This window comes from Dreissena polymorpha, chromosome 9, assembly GCF_020536995.1.
Source record: "Dreissena polymorpha isolate Duluth1 chromosome 9, UMN_Dpol_1.0, whole genome shotgun sequence".
NCBI lineage: Eukaryota > Metazoa > Mollusca > Bivalvia > Myida > Dreissenidae > Dreissena > Dreissena polymorpha.
The window spans coordinates 73,301,441-73,315,210 of record NC_068363.1 but is presented as its reverse complement, the minus strand read 5'-3'; the positions used below and the strand labels follow the sequence as shown (position 1 = coordinate 73,315,210).

General features: G+C 32.2%; 2 protein-coding genes across 2 annotated transcripts; both read left to right on the top strand.

Moving 5' to 3' along the window:
• Positions 1 to 1,664: 1,664 nt before the first annotated feature.
• Positions 1,665 to 2,781, top strand: LOC127846168 (acanthoscurrin-2-like). The gene is made up of 2 exons (XM_052377345.1): positions 1,665 to 1,881; positions 2,627 to 2,781. Exons 1-2 carry the CDS (start codon positions 1,665 to 1,667, stop codon positions 2,779 to 2,781), a joined length of 372 nt encoding a protein of 123 aa, XP_052233305.1.
• Positions 2,782 to 9,100: 6,319 nt separating this feature from the next.
• On the top strand, positions 9,101 to 10,516 carry LOC127846167 (ctenidin-3-like). Its single transcript, XM_052377344.1, has 3 exons — positions 9,101 to 9,200; positions 9,427 to 9,677; positions 10,368 to 10,516. The coding sequence occupies exons 2-3, from the start codon at positions 9,458 to 9,460 to the stop codon at positions 10,514 to 10,516; spliced, it is 369 nt and encodes a 122-aa protein (XP_052233304.1). The 5' UTR covers positions 9,101 to 9,200; positions 9,427 to 9,457.
• The last annotated feature ends 3,254 nt before the right edge of the window (positions 10,517 to 13,770 follow it).

Below are 13,770 nucleotides of genomic sequence, written 5' to 3'. Positions count from 1 at the left end.
AAGAGATAGTTATGTTTTCTCTTACATACCGCTTAATATTGTCATTTATGAACATTTAAAAAGTATTTTTTACATCTTATCACTGAGTTGTGAAGACATGATGTTAACCCTTTCAGTGCGGGAACCGAATTTTGAAGGCCTTTGCAAACAGTTTGGATCCTGATGAGACGCCACGTTCTGACTGTTTGCTATTCTGATAGTATTCTTTGAAAAAAATCGAAGAAAATGCTAATTTTAGAAATTCAGCAGACGACATTTTAGCAGACGACAAATTTCCCAGCATACAAAGGGTTAATATGCCTAATCTTGTCAATATATATATTTACACAGGTGCCCCTCACACACTCTATATTTCCCTATCATACACATGCATACGGACGCAAACAGAAACACAAAAAAACTTCAATCTTGCAATATACATAGACATTTAGAAAGCATATACCGGTAAGCCAGTAGGGTTTTCTGAATGTTTGTGTGTGAAAAACGACTTCCAAAAAGTGGCATTACGGTAATAAGATTCGTGAAAGTAATAAATACCAAACCTTTTTGGCAATCTATCCTGTACACAGTTATGTAATGGGATTAGGTAATGGCGATGTTCATATATACATAAACATCTTGTACCTGAACTTTTCAGCGGTTCTTACCTTCATTTACATTTAATGTAAGTGCAAGAACAACTTTGAAACTTCACACTATATGGGAAGTCATTTAACTCGACAGGAATGACGTTTGAGGTTATGCATGTTTCATAATAGTAGCTAAATTGAATGCTTAAAATCCATTGATTACCATCGATACACTTCCCATTCCGAAAACAACGAAACAATAGATGTCTCGACCGATTTTTTCTTGTAGAAGCAGTACATTTAGAATTCCTGATGATATTGAATAAATAAATAAAAGTATAGTGTTTATAATGATTGTTTCTGAACGACACTATCCAATTTAATTGCTTGGAAAGAAATCCTAAATCAAAACACGTGAAAAAAAGCAAATTTTATTGTACGATAAAGAAATTGACTGGAGTACTTTTCAAATATTATTCCATTTATATTTTTCGGTTCGAGACGAACTTTATTATATTATATAATTAATGATGGTTATATTTTGTTTACCACTAATTAACTATGACGATTCATAGAATTTGAACAGATACAGCGACATGTTGTTTATACAACAAAATCAGTCTTTATTGACATACAGGTGAAAAATAAGATGCATTAGTACTCGTATGACGCAGGTGGACGGACGGATATGATGAAAACGTATATTTGATTAGGTACATGTACATTTTCTTGTGTAATACTCATAAACATATAATATAAAACAGATATAGGATGGACCGGGAATGTGATTTGAAACCGATAAGCGCTTCAGGCCTCGGATATCTGGGTGGGATGGACACATCCGACTGACTATTTAATGGCATCATTTGTTGGCAATTAGGAAGGGACACAGCAAGAAAGGCATCCAAATCGTGAGTATTACATACATTTTTCGTATCATGTTAAAAATGATAAACAAATTGTGTACGTAAAATCAAAATTTGTTAGGTTTTCAAAATACTAGTATAACATAATTGAGATGAAAACGGAAATCAATTATTCAAATATTCAATCTTTTTCTACAGGGAACTGTTTGATATTCAAAAAGATACAACCATGAGGGTGTTTTTGATCGGTCTGTGTGTGTTCAGTACGGTGCTTATGTCAACCGCCATTGACGCTTACTATGGCATGCCCACATATGGCTCATATGGGGGTGGCGCTGCTATTTCCCCACTTGGATACGGGTACGGGGGCGGATTTGGCGGTGGTCTAGGCGGTGCTGGCGGCGGCAGCGGTGGTATGGGTGGAATCTTTAACATCCTCATCTTCCGTAAGTACAGACGTGAACATTTTTTTATTCTATATGTTTTTTATGGTTTGTCCAATTGTAACTACAGGCGTTTCAGATGTTACCGGAAAATAATGTAGGCATACAGCGGTTTAGCGTATTTTAGGAGATTATTCACACATATGTGTACTTGGATTTTTTTTATCGGCATACTTTAATTGTCACAATATTTAAAATAAATATTAGATTATTTGCTCAGAAGGACTGAACACATGGAACGATGAGAGTCCTGTTCTTCAAAATACGTGGATTTTTTATTTATTATTTAATGTTTTTACGTTATGGAGGATCGGCTCAATATGTAGATTATGTTTATCATAGTAAATGGATTTACTCAAACATTTTATTATCAACTTAGCGAATTGTAAAAATATTATTCGCACTATTTTGATTAATGTTCATCATGTTTATCACCATTGAGTGTATGCAATTAATCTTGGTTTATTCGATTTTTTTTTACTGTTTTATGATGCAAACTTGCATATAATATTGTGCTGCAACATATTTACAATAATGCGATTGCACCTACAAGTTATGTACTGAGCACCGTCAATGTTTACTATATGTAATATAAAGTTATAATACATTGTAATTGTATATTGCAATATGATTAAAAAGTGAAATAATATATTGTTAGTTGGAGGCTAATATATCATGTTTAATTTCTAAACTTATTTAACTATTATATTCTTAAATAAATCGATGTTCTGGACCTTTCTCTTTTCAGTGTTCGTTTTCATCATCATCATCAACGTCTTGTTTGGTGGAGCCGGTGGTTTTGGCGGACTCGGAGGATCAGGAAGCAGTGGCAAGAGTGGTAGCAAATACATTGGTGGCAGCAACTATGGAGATGACTTTAGCCACAGCAACTATAAAAAATAAAGTGAAAATGGTAGGTGTAACAATAAGTGTTGTTTTTTTTAATTCATACTTTTTGCCGTCCATAACAAGCGGAATCCAAATAATACGAATAGTTTGTTGTTGTTTTTTCGTTACACATAAGTGTATTACCTTTGTATGTAATTAACTATAATTTTATTGTTATTTTTTGTAAATGTCTTTAACGAAAATTATAGTAAATCAAGTCTTACAGAAATGTCAATTGCCATTTTTTTTTACAAATTCTTTCTGGTTTGTATCTCTTGTTTTGAATTGTCATTTACCATGTATATTATTACCATTTTGTAGATAGAGAACGAGGAAATGAAGGACGGAGAGGTCTGACAAAGGACAACGCAACTCATTTGAACCAAAATTGTATATGTTGTATATATGATTGTTAACAATATTAAATGAGAATCCGAAGATTGAAGTGTTATTTGTTTTATCGATTCAATTGACACGAGTATGGCAATGTATGTGATACTACGCCACATAATTAAAACAAGTATTGATGGTTCATATTCCATGCAACACCATATGTATAGATTTAAATCCCGGAATATCGATTCGTTTAATTGTTAGTAAAAAAAAGTCAAGAATCTTTCTTTGATGGCACAATGCATAACTCCGAGCGCACTAATACAAATCAAACCCGTGTATATCTGCCTCAGCTACTACCACATTGCTTATTGTTATGTTTGTGGATTTTTGACATGCTAAATAGTATTTAAGTCGAATAGCGACGGTCGGTTAACCTTCTCGCACTTCTCCTGGGTAAGCTGGTTTACCAGTACACAGAGCACAAAATTCTGCAACTAACTGCCCCACTTGAAAACAGAGGTAGGGTGGAGAAATAATTACATGACTATTTACCCAAATAATATGTGACCGGACAGGGAATCGAACATCACGATTTATCGCTCTGCCGACTAAGCTGGTCATATTTAGACACTTAATTTAGAAAATAAAACGGATACGAAAAGACTCACACAAAAAGTCTCATAGAATAGTGACAGGACTAGACATAGACCTAAACTGATTGGATATTGACCAAAGCACCTATGTTGCCTATGATATTGGCAACAGCTATTTATCAGTGAACTACATCAAAACACTTTTGTTCAGATATATTAGACAAACATTGTTCAGTCAACTACGATCAAATCACCGAAGCACGTACATGGTGCAAAATGAGTGTTTTAACTGATAAGTATAGAAAACGAACCAATATTTCTAGCATTCTTTTAGTTAGGAGTATTCTATTTGGTGGTCTGTATACATTCTTCTTTAATCTATTACAATCTTTCAGAAAAGTGTCATTTGCATTAACAAAAAACGCGACATTTTTAATGTAAATTAATAATATGCGCCGTATGTGCATCCGATAAGAGAGGCCAGATTTTGCTTACTAAGCATATAACGTTATCCGGATAGAAAACAAATATTGTGTTAATTGTATAAACATATCATTTTTTGCAGTTTTTTGCTGAAAATGTATTTTCAATTCAATGTTTCTTACAGACATGTTTTGCACGTCAGCCCGAAATGAACGTTAGCCATTTGCTTAACTGTCTCGACGTTTGGGAAAAAAACAACTTTACTTAAACCATTTTTAATCTCTTTACATATTGGTCAATGCCTTTACACCAAACTGAGAGGTTGACATGCGATCGAGAAGTCCAGCCCACGACAATCTCATAAGCCGATGAAATGTAAAATTAAACATTTAAGGGCAGAAGTTTACAATTAAATTCATATAGCAATATGTGTGCACGCTAAATATTAGCATGGGGGACGTCTAGGTCACCTTTTGGTTTAAACACTATTTATTTTGTTCAATGGAAAGTACATATAAGCAATACAATACAAACATACATATTATTTTCAAACAATACACAAGGCAGGAAGAAATTGTACTATTGCTTAATATAAAGGCTGTAGGATACAATTTGACAGAATTGAGAAAAAAGCTCGAGGCTTATGCTATGTCTCTCTTCTGTCAGTTAGAAGCGCTGCTGTTATGGTGTAAACAACCAAACGTGTAACAGCAACTTATAAAACTGACAAAATTACGAAAAATATAGTTCAGTGATTGGTTTTTGAATACCGTTTAGAAATGGAAATATATATATATGTTGTAATACAAATCATATAACAGGGTAATATAGATAGTAAGAAAAGCTAATAAGTTGAGAAGGAAAGGGAAGGAAGTGTAAGAGTAGAGTTCGAGTAAGAGAAGTTGCGATAGGAAAAGAAGTAGTTGCGGGACGGGGCATCGTTAGCAGAAATGGTTTGTTCCTGAGATGGAGTAGGATTAGAATATATGACTATCTCGGATGAAAGACTGAACATGTTTGAAAATTAATGAATTTACTTCGTATGGTCCGTCTTTAAAACCAAAAAGAAGTAGTTGCAAAGATATGGGTTGAAAACTGGTCAGATTGTCAAAAAGGATAACTCTTTTCACAGTATAAACGGGGCAATTGAAGAAAAAAATGATATGTATCTTCAATCTCACCACTTTGACAATATGGACTGTGTACAATATTGTTTTGCGTACAAATGTTCATTTAAGCTGCTACAATGCATTCGTAAACGTGCATGAAGAGTATTAAGCTGCCGCTCTCCATCGTAGTAAAGCTGGGGAACTATTGTGTTTATCTTTGTTAAGATTTGCTTTGAAAGCTGAGAGAGAAGGAGCTGTTCTTACAGATTCAGGTAAATTGTTCCATAAGTTTATAGTTGATGGCAGGAAAGATCGTGAAAAGAGTTGTGATTTACATTGAATGCTTCGAATATTGTTAGAATTGCGAAGTGAATAAGCCGAACTTTCTCCAACACGCGAGGGGATCAGTGTACACAAATAGGGGGGTGATATAGAATTATACATTTTATAGAAATTGGTAAGTTTATGTTTTGTTCTGCTATTTTTTAATGGTTCAAGAGCCGTTTCATTATATAGATTCTGCAAAGATGCTAAACGTGTTCCCCCCGCTGATTATTCTTGCTGCGTCCTGTTGAATCTTTTCAAGTTCAATTTCATCTTGTGTAGTAATGTTGTCCCAGACTACATCAGCATATTCGAGAATGGCTCTGATAAATGTTGTGTATATCAATAGAAGAGACTTTCTATCGAGCGTAAACTTAAACGTTCGCATTAAATTAATCTTCTGCCTCGCTTTCTTCTTGATTGATTCAATATGGTTTTGCCAGGAACATGAATCAGAAAAAATGAAGCCGAGATGTTTATAAGACGAAACCTGCAGTGATTTGGCAGTCCTTGAGAAAAAACCAACCACTTATCGTTGTCGACGATTATATATAGCGCAGTATCGTCTGCAAATAGGCGAATTGGACAGTGAATATCTCGTATAATGTCGTTGATGTATATAAGAAAGAGGAGGGGCCCTAATATAGACCCTTGAGGAACACCAGCATTTATGGGTAATGGGTCAGTTTGGCACCCATAGGTCACCTTTTAATATGTATTCTAAAAATAAAATCACATTACAAGAAACGAAATTAGAACAATTTAAATAGAGCTTAACGTACGTACGGGTTTATATTTTATCTTTGCTTTTTAACCAAAAATTACATTTGGACATACAGCACAAAAAGATATGGAAATAATGAGCAATTTTAATTACTTTGGTACTGGCATGTCAAGTTGGGGGACGGGGTCCATTTATTTCTGCAAATCATTATTTGTATAAAGAAGGACGTTCCAATACATTTTATGATCAAGTTGTTTGATTCAAATGTCTTATCAATCCTTAAATATAATTGCGAAATATGTTAATTTTTTGGACACCTGATATTGAACTTTCTGCATAAGACTGTACCATGTGAACGAATATATCAATTCACTGTCAATATATGCTGAAGTTGGTCGATTCCCTTTAATCATTGATAGAAACCTAAGCTATGTTGATTTGTTCGTAAAACTTTATCACGATAAATAAGCAAATGTTATCCTTAATTCTGTCATTTGTATTCAAAAATAAGAAATGAATACATAAAAGAACATTGTAAATTGATCTTCAATAGTTGGCTACATTGTAATTCGAGCAGAATGTACACGTGTACGGTTATTTCCTGAGTTCGTATTAAAGAAATCTGCATTTCTCTGTCAAAGAATATCCTGAGAGATTAGTATATATCTGAGTGGAAAATATAATTTTTGATAAATCAACTTTATTACCTGTTTTCGAAAAAAAAACCTGTATCTGAAAAGCTTGAAAGGTCTCTGTATTTAGATGTAACCGAAAATAAAATAAAACCATAGAAATATCACTTCATACTTAAAATGCTTGTTTTATTAAGCACAAAAATCCAAATACATATCAACTTTTTTCTCAACAAAACCAATTAGGCATACATATTGGGTTTTTTAAGTTCGGAATAGTAACAAAAACAACGCTTAAAAAGATAGCTTTTCGTTGTATAACATGCTTAAAGAAAAGAGATTACGTATGTTTTTTAACTGAGCGCTTAATATTATCATTTATGAACATTTTAATAGAAAATGAAAGTATTTTGTGCATGTTATCACTGATTTCTGTAGACATATTATGTATATGCCAAAATAATTTTTTATATATCACCACACATCCGTCTTACGCTTTACCCATGAACTTCCCTATCATACACAAGCACACGCACGAAAAACACACACGGTAGCTATCCTGCAATATACATAGACATTTCGACAGCATACAAACGATCAGGGCCTTCTAAATGTTTATGTTCATTAAGACTACCAGAAAGTTGCATTACGTAATTAAGATTTGTAAAAGTAATAAATAACTTCCTTTTTTGCACTCTATCATGTACACGGCTTAGTAAAGGGATTTGTTAATAGCGATATTCAGATGTCAACATATAATATGCCGTGTCAAAATGTCAAGCACACATTCGAGCAGGCATACACACATTCTCAACAAACATAGACATACATAGACATACAGTTTATTCAGACGCATACAGTACATCGTCTTCATACTAAAAAATTTCAACCCAACAAAAACACCCGCTCGAATTCACATTTTCCCCATTAAAGCAGACAATTACATCAATTGTTCATATACTGTGAATGAATTATATAAATATGTTGTTTTTACCTGACACCTAACACAATTATTGTAATAATTTTCTGTTTTCTCGCCTGTCTATGTTTTATTATTTTATTACCACGTTGGTGTGATATATGCTACAGTGAATATAATATTTGTTCTGTCTTGTTCTTAAGTGCAAAAACTGTTATAAATGTATGGCTTCATCACGTTTTGTTGTTTCCTTAGTGACGAGTCCGGCGCATTCGCATACCATATCTCAACTTTTTATTGATATTCACGGATTTTATATCTCTTCTAATAATCCAGAAAGCCCTCGGAGATCAACATGGAATAGGGTTTTTTATCATCTAGACATGAACAATTACTTTGTTATTCAAAATAAAAACGAGGAAAAGCGCACATTTGTGCATTTCATGTCAAAACCATTTTGTATGAAAGTATACATTTGTCTACTTTTGTCTGTATTTTGTTCAGCGGTCCTAACCTAATGTACACGCAAGAACAACTTTGAAACTTCTCACTATATGTGAATCTAACTCGACAGGAATGACTGTTTGAGGTAATGCAATTTTCGTTATTGCAGTTCCATTGAATGCACGAAATCAATTGTTTATAACTATACACTTTTCGTTCCAAAAAAAAAACACAAACATATTCTGCGACCAATTTTTTTCTCTAAAGGCAATACGATTTTAAACCACGATGTATATTGTAAACATAAAGTATAGTGATTGGAATTATTGATCATCGAACGGCGGCACTCTCCCATTTAACAGCTTAGCAGGAAATACAAACTCAAAACTCTTGCGCGAGAAAATTCTTTTTGTTTTGTTCACAAATGACTGCCGTATTTTTTATATATATTATTATGTTTATGTTTTTGGTTCAAAATTAACTTGATCCGATTGTTATTAAATGATGGATAAAATGTTGTTTTGCCACTTAGAAACTATCACTAGTCAACTTAAACGAGATGAATGAACGAGTCACTGAATTTTGAACATATATGAAGACATTTCAATTTAGTATTTTAATCTTTATTGAAGCGCCTGTTGTTGACATAAAGGTAAAACATGATACATTTTACTCGTGTGACGCAGATACAGGTGGACGGACGGATATGTTAACAACGCATATTGTATGACGTAGGTGTACGCTTCCTGGTGTATTATGATACACGTTTTAGATAAAACAGATCCTTCAGAACGGGAATGTGATTTAAAACCGATAAGCGCTTTAGGCGTTGGAGATCCGGTTGGGATTGAAACAAACAACTAAGTGTATTTAAGGACTTTCTTTATTGATTCAATTTGGAAGGGACACAGTAGGAAAGGTATCCAAACCGTGAGTATATCTTATTTTTCGTACAATGATAGACAAATAATGTATTTTAATTGAATTCAATAAAATGTTAAGTTTTGACAATACAGCATAATTGAGATAGACTGAAAAACAATGGTATAGAGTTATGTGTTAATTGTTTTCATATTCAACAGATTCCGTCCTAAGGGCAAAGATACATTTGCCACCTTATACAATATTCTATCAATATTCAATCTTTTTTCTTCAGGATTTGTGTGATATACAGAGAAGATACAATCATGAGGGTAGTTTTGATAGGCTGCTTGTGCTTGATGAGTATGATCCTCATGGCAACCGCCACTGACTCTTTCTATGGCATGCCCGCATATGGCTCGTACGGGAGTGGCGCTGCTATTTCCCCACTTGGATACGGGTACGGGGGCGGATTTGGCGGTGGTCTAGGCGGTGCGGGCGGCGGCAGCGGAGGAATGGGTGGAATCTTTAACATCCTCATCTTCTGTAAGTACAGACGTGAAAAAAATCCGTTTATGAGTTTCTTTTTTGGGGTTGTCCGAATGTAGATTACATGTATTTTAGTTATTGCAAAAATTATGCTAGCATAATGCCGTTCAGGGTATTTCGTGATATTTTGAACGCATATGTGTATTTGGGTTTTTTAAACGGCATACTATAATTGTTACAATACTTAAATTAAATACTGACGTTTAACATTTGCTTAGATGGGCTGAACACACGCAAAGAAACTGCGTGTGTTATATATTTATATATAATTATAATGTTTATATGTTAAGAGGATGCGCTCAAGATGGCAATTATTATTATTTTTTAATATACTTGACTTGTCTCAATTATTTTATTATTTATACAGATTATTGTAAACATAGTGTTGGCATGTATATTGTGATAAAGTTTCATTACTTTAATCAGAGTTTATATTTGTGTTTCTACTGTTTTATTTCGATTTCATTCTCTTATGATGCAACCATGCGACCACAATACATTGGGATTAATTGTGTTCTGAGCACATTCAATATTCATAATGTAATATAAAGTTATTGCTTTTTATTTGCATATTGTGGTGTGATAAATAAAAACAATAATATATTGCTGATTAAAAGCTAATGCTATCCTTCCTAAAATGAACTATTATATTCTAAAATAAATGGTTGTAAACCTCTTCTTTTTCAGTGTTCGTTTTCATCATCATCATCAATGTCTTGTTCGGTGGAGCCGGTGGGTTTGGCGGACTCGGAGGATCAGGAAGCAGCGGCAAGAGTGGAAGCAAATACAGTGGAGGCAGCAACTATGGAGATGGTTTGAGTCACTACAAAAAATAAAGCAAAATGGTAGGTTTAACAATTAGTGTGATGTTTTAAAAGTCACATTCTTGCCGTCAAGAACAAACGAAATCCGACTAATGTGGATAATGTTTTTTTCTTTAGACATGAGTGTTTACATGTGTATATAATAATATATTATTATACTTGTGTAGATTGATTTCTTAGATTAATGAATGTCTTCTATGAAAATGATTATAAATCTAGTCTTACTTAAATTGCAATAGTTATCTTTTAACACATGATTGTTTGCTTTCAGTTGTGTATTCTTGTTTTGCATTGTAATTTATATCCTAACTCTGTTGTAGATAAAGAGTGTAAAAATGCAAGATGGAGAGGTTTTGAACGGGAATACATTTTGGAATACGCAACGTATTGGAACCAAAATTGTTTTTGTAATAAAAGCAAGTGTTAACAGTATTAAATGAGAATCCAAAGATGTAGTTCTCATTGGTTTTCCTTGATCAAATAGACTCGAACGAAGCAATATTTTTTAAATTTATGAACAGTTGTGTCAAGCTCGTTTACGACAAAATAAAACCTCAATTAAGGTGAATGTTATTTACTGTTATAATATACAATATAAATAGACAATTAAATGTCTAGTAAAATTGTTTTATTATGTATGAAGATATGATCGGTATGACGTATGTTCACATGCACGAGATGAAAACACTGCTGCAAACATATATATAATTATAACAGAGATTTCGGATAACAATTTCACTGTCACCTTAAACAAAACATTTCAGGTTATTTCCAGAGTATTTACAGGGCATTGATCATCAGGATCATATTATTTTAAAATAAAATAAAATACAGTTACAAACAAAACTATAATATTTAGATTGTTTAATCGCATCCCGCGGGTTGTTGATATTTGAGTGTATTTAAACACTATCTTAGTTATACAAGTATTTTTATGCTTTTTCAAACTATTTATATAGCAAGGAGGTGCAGGCTATTCTTCATAACAGTTGGGTAATTTCATATCCTATTGTGAACAACACTGGTCATGAATATGGTTTTCTGTAATTATAATATTTGTGTACATCAGCCGCTTCTATCAATCGTTAACTATTTCAAGAAGTATGTATTCCACGTTTTTAAACTCTGACTTTGTACAATAATGTACGCGGCTGTTTTGTTAACTTTTTGTTATTGATATTGGTCGTGTTAATTAAGATATGGTAATTGTATAAGTGTGTGTGTGTAAGTATTGTAAAATTATTGATGAAAAGCGTTTCAAACGCTTTATTACTTTACCGATTTCGATTGATATTTATCGATAAACAAACCAATAAAAAATATTTCTTAGTAAGGAGTATTATTTTATTTGTAGGAATACATTCTTTTTATATTGTATGACAGAATTTCAGAAAATTGTACGTTTGATATACTGTGAACAAGTCACTTTAAACATGAACCAAACATAAGCGCCGCATATGCATCCGATCGGCCGGCCAAATATTCCTCATAATTTATCCGGATACAAAACAATTATTGCGTTAAATAATAATCTGAACTTTTTAATGCCTGTGTTTTTTGTTTAATAATGTATTTTCAATTTTCCTCCAGACCTGTTATATGCTCGGTAATTTAACGTTAGCCGTGTGTTGACGTAGATTGATGTTAAGAAATAAGCAACCTTAGTTACCTATACTTTAAGATCAAGGCACACTGATCAATGACTTCACATTAAACCGAGAGATTGACATGCGACTGGAAAAGTTAAGTCCAGCCCAAGACCATCTCGTTTGCCAATCAAATGAAATATTTAACATTAAAATGCGGAAGTGTACAGAATGTATCAATAATATAGATATACGCACGCAATCCAATAGTGTTGAACGCACTGCCTACCATCTAATTTGTGTACTAACATACATTACACACTAAAAACAATATTACAGTTTCAGACACTGTTTAACGGTAAATTTTAAACTGAAAAAGATGCTTTTGAGAAGAATTTCAATAATATTAAATATAAATACATGTTGATATTTCCTCTATGATTCTTGTTTTATACCTTCACATGTTTTATTTCTCTGTTAATTCTCAAATAACCGCTCAGGAATTATCAGAGGATCATCGAAACATGAACAATGACTATATATTGAAACGGAGAAAGGCGCAAATTGATACTTATTATTTCAAAGACTACGGACTGGAAGTGTCATTCGAAGTTTCAGCTGCTGTCACTACTTGGCTTTCGTCATTTGTCTTCAATAAACGCAATTACATATTCAATCAACTCTACATTTATAATGATTTTAGGGTTATGTCATTTCTGCTTTTGAAGCTCAATGGATTGTATTAAATTGATTGATTACAAATGATGCGCTTTTCGTTCCGGACAAAAATAAAGTATAGGATTCCTTGAAAAAAAAATATCAAACAGCATACCGGTAAATATGTTTTGAAACCGTGAGTTACTAGTATATTGAAACTGTTAAGTAAGCTGTTCGAAAAAGCTGGTCGCCGAATGAAACTCTACTTTTTTGGGAGATTTTTTTTCAAATTAATACCATATCGAATCTGGTTGTTCTTGCTATTGTTTCATTCAATTGATGATCAGAAATAATTTAGCATATTCTTTACAAAATCTTTTGGATAATTTAACGAGTACATGATTTGATAAAATCTGATTGCAGAAGCTTGAAAAAAAAGTGAGATTTGATTGACATTACGGTTAGTCGTGCAGTTTCATATCTGCACTGACCAGCGTTTTGTGGGAAATAAGCAGTATGTCCTTTTTGTAGTATTCTTGGTATCATTGGGGAATCGGTCACTTGACTTTTATATAAAAAACATTATTATTATTATTATTTATTATTACTATTATTATTATACTTATTGATATTATTATTTATTATTATCATTATTATTATTACTATTATAGGCATAATAATTAAGAATATAAAGTTATTAATAAAAATAAAAATATGTGTTATTTCTATCTCTTTATAACTGATAATAATAATTACAATAATACATTTTTTTCTGTTATTTTAATTGTTATAAGTATTACTTTTATTATATCAAAGTTTAACAGCAAAAATAATTACAGTTATTATTATCATTATTATTATTATAATTATCATAATAATAATAATAATAATTATAATTATTATTATTATTATTATTATTATTATTATTATTTTATTATTATTATTATTATTTATTTTATTATTATTTTTTATTATTATTATTATTATTATTTATTTTATTATTATTTATTATTATTATTATTA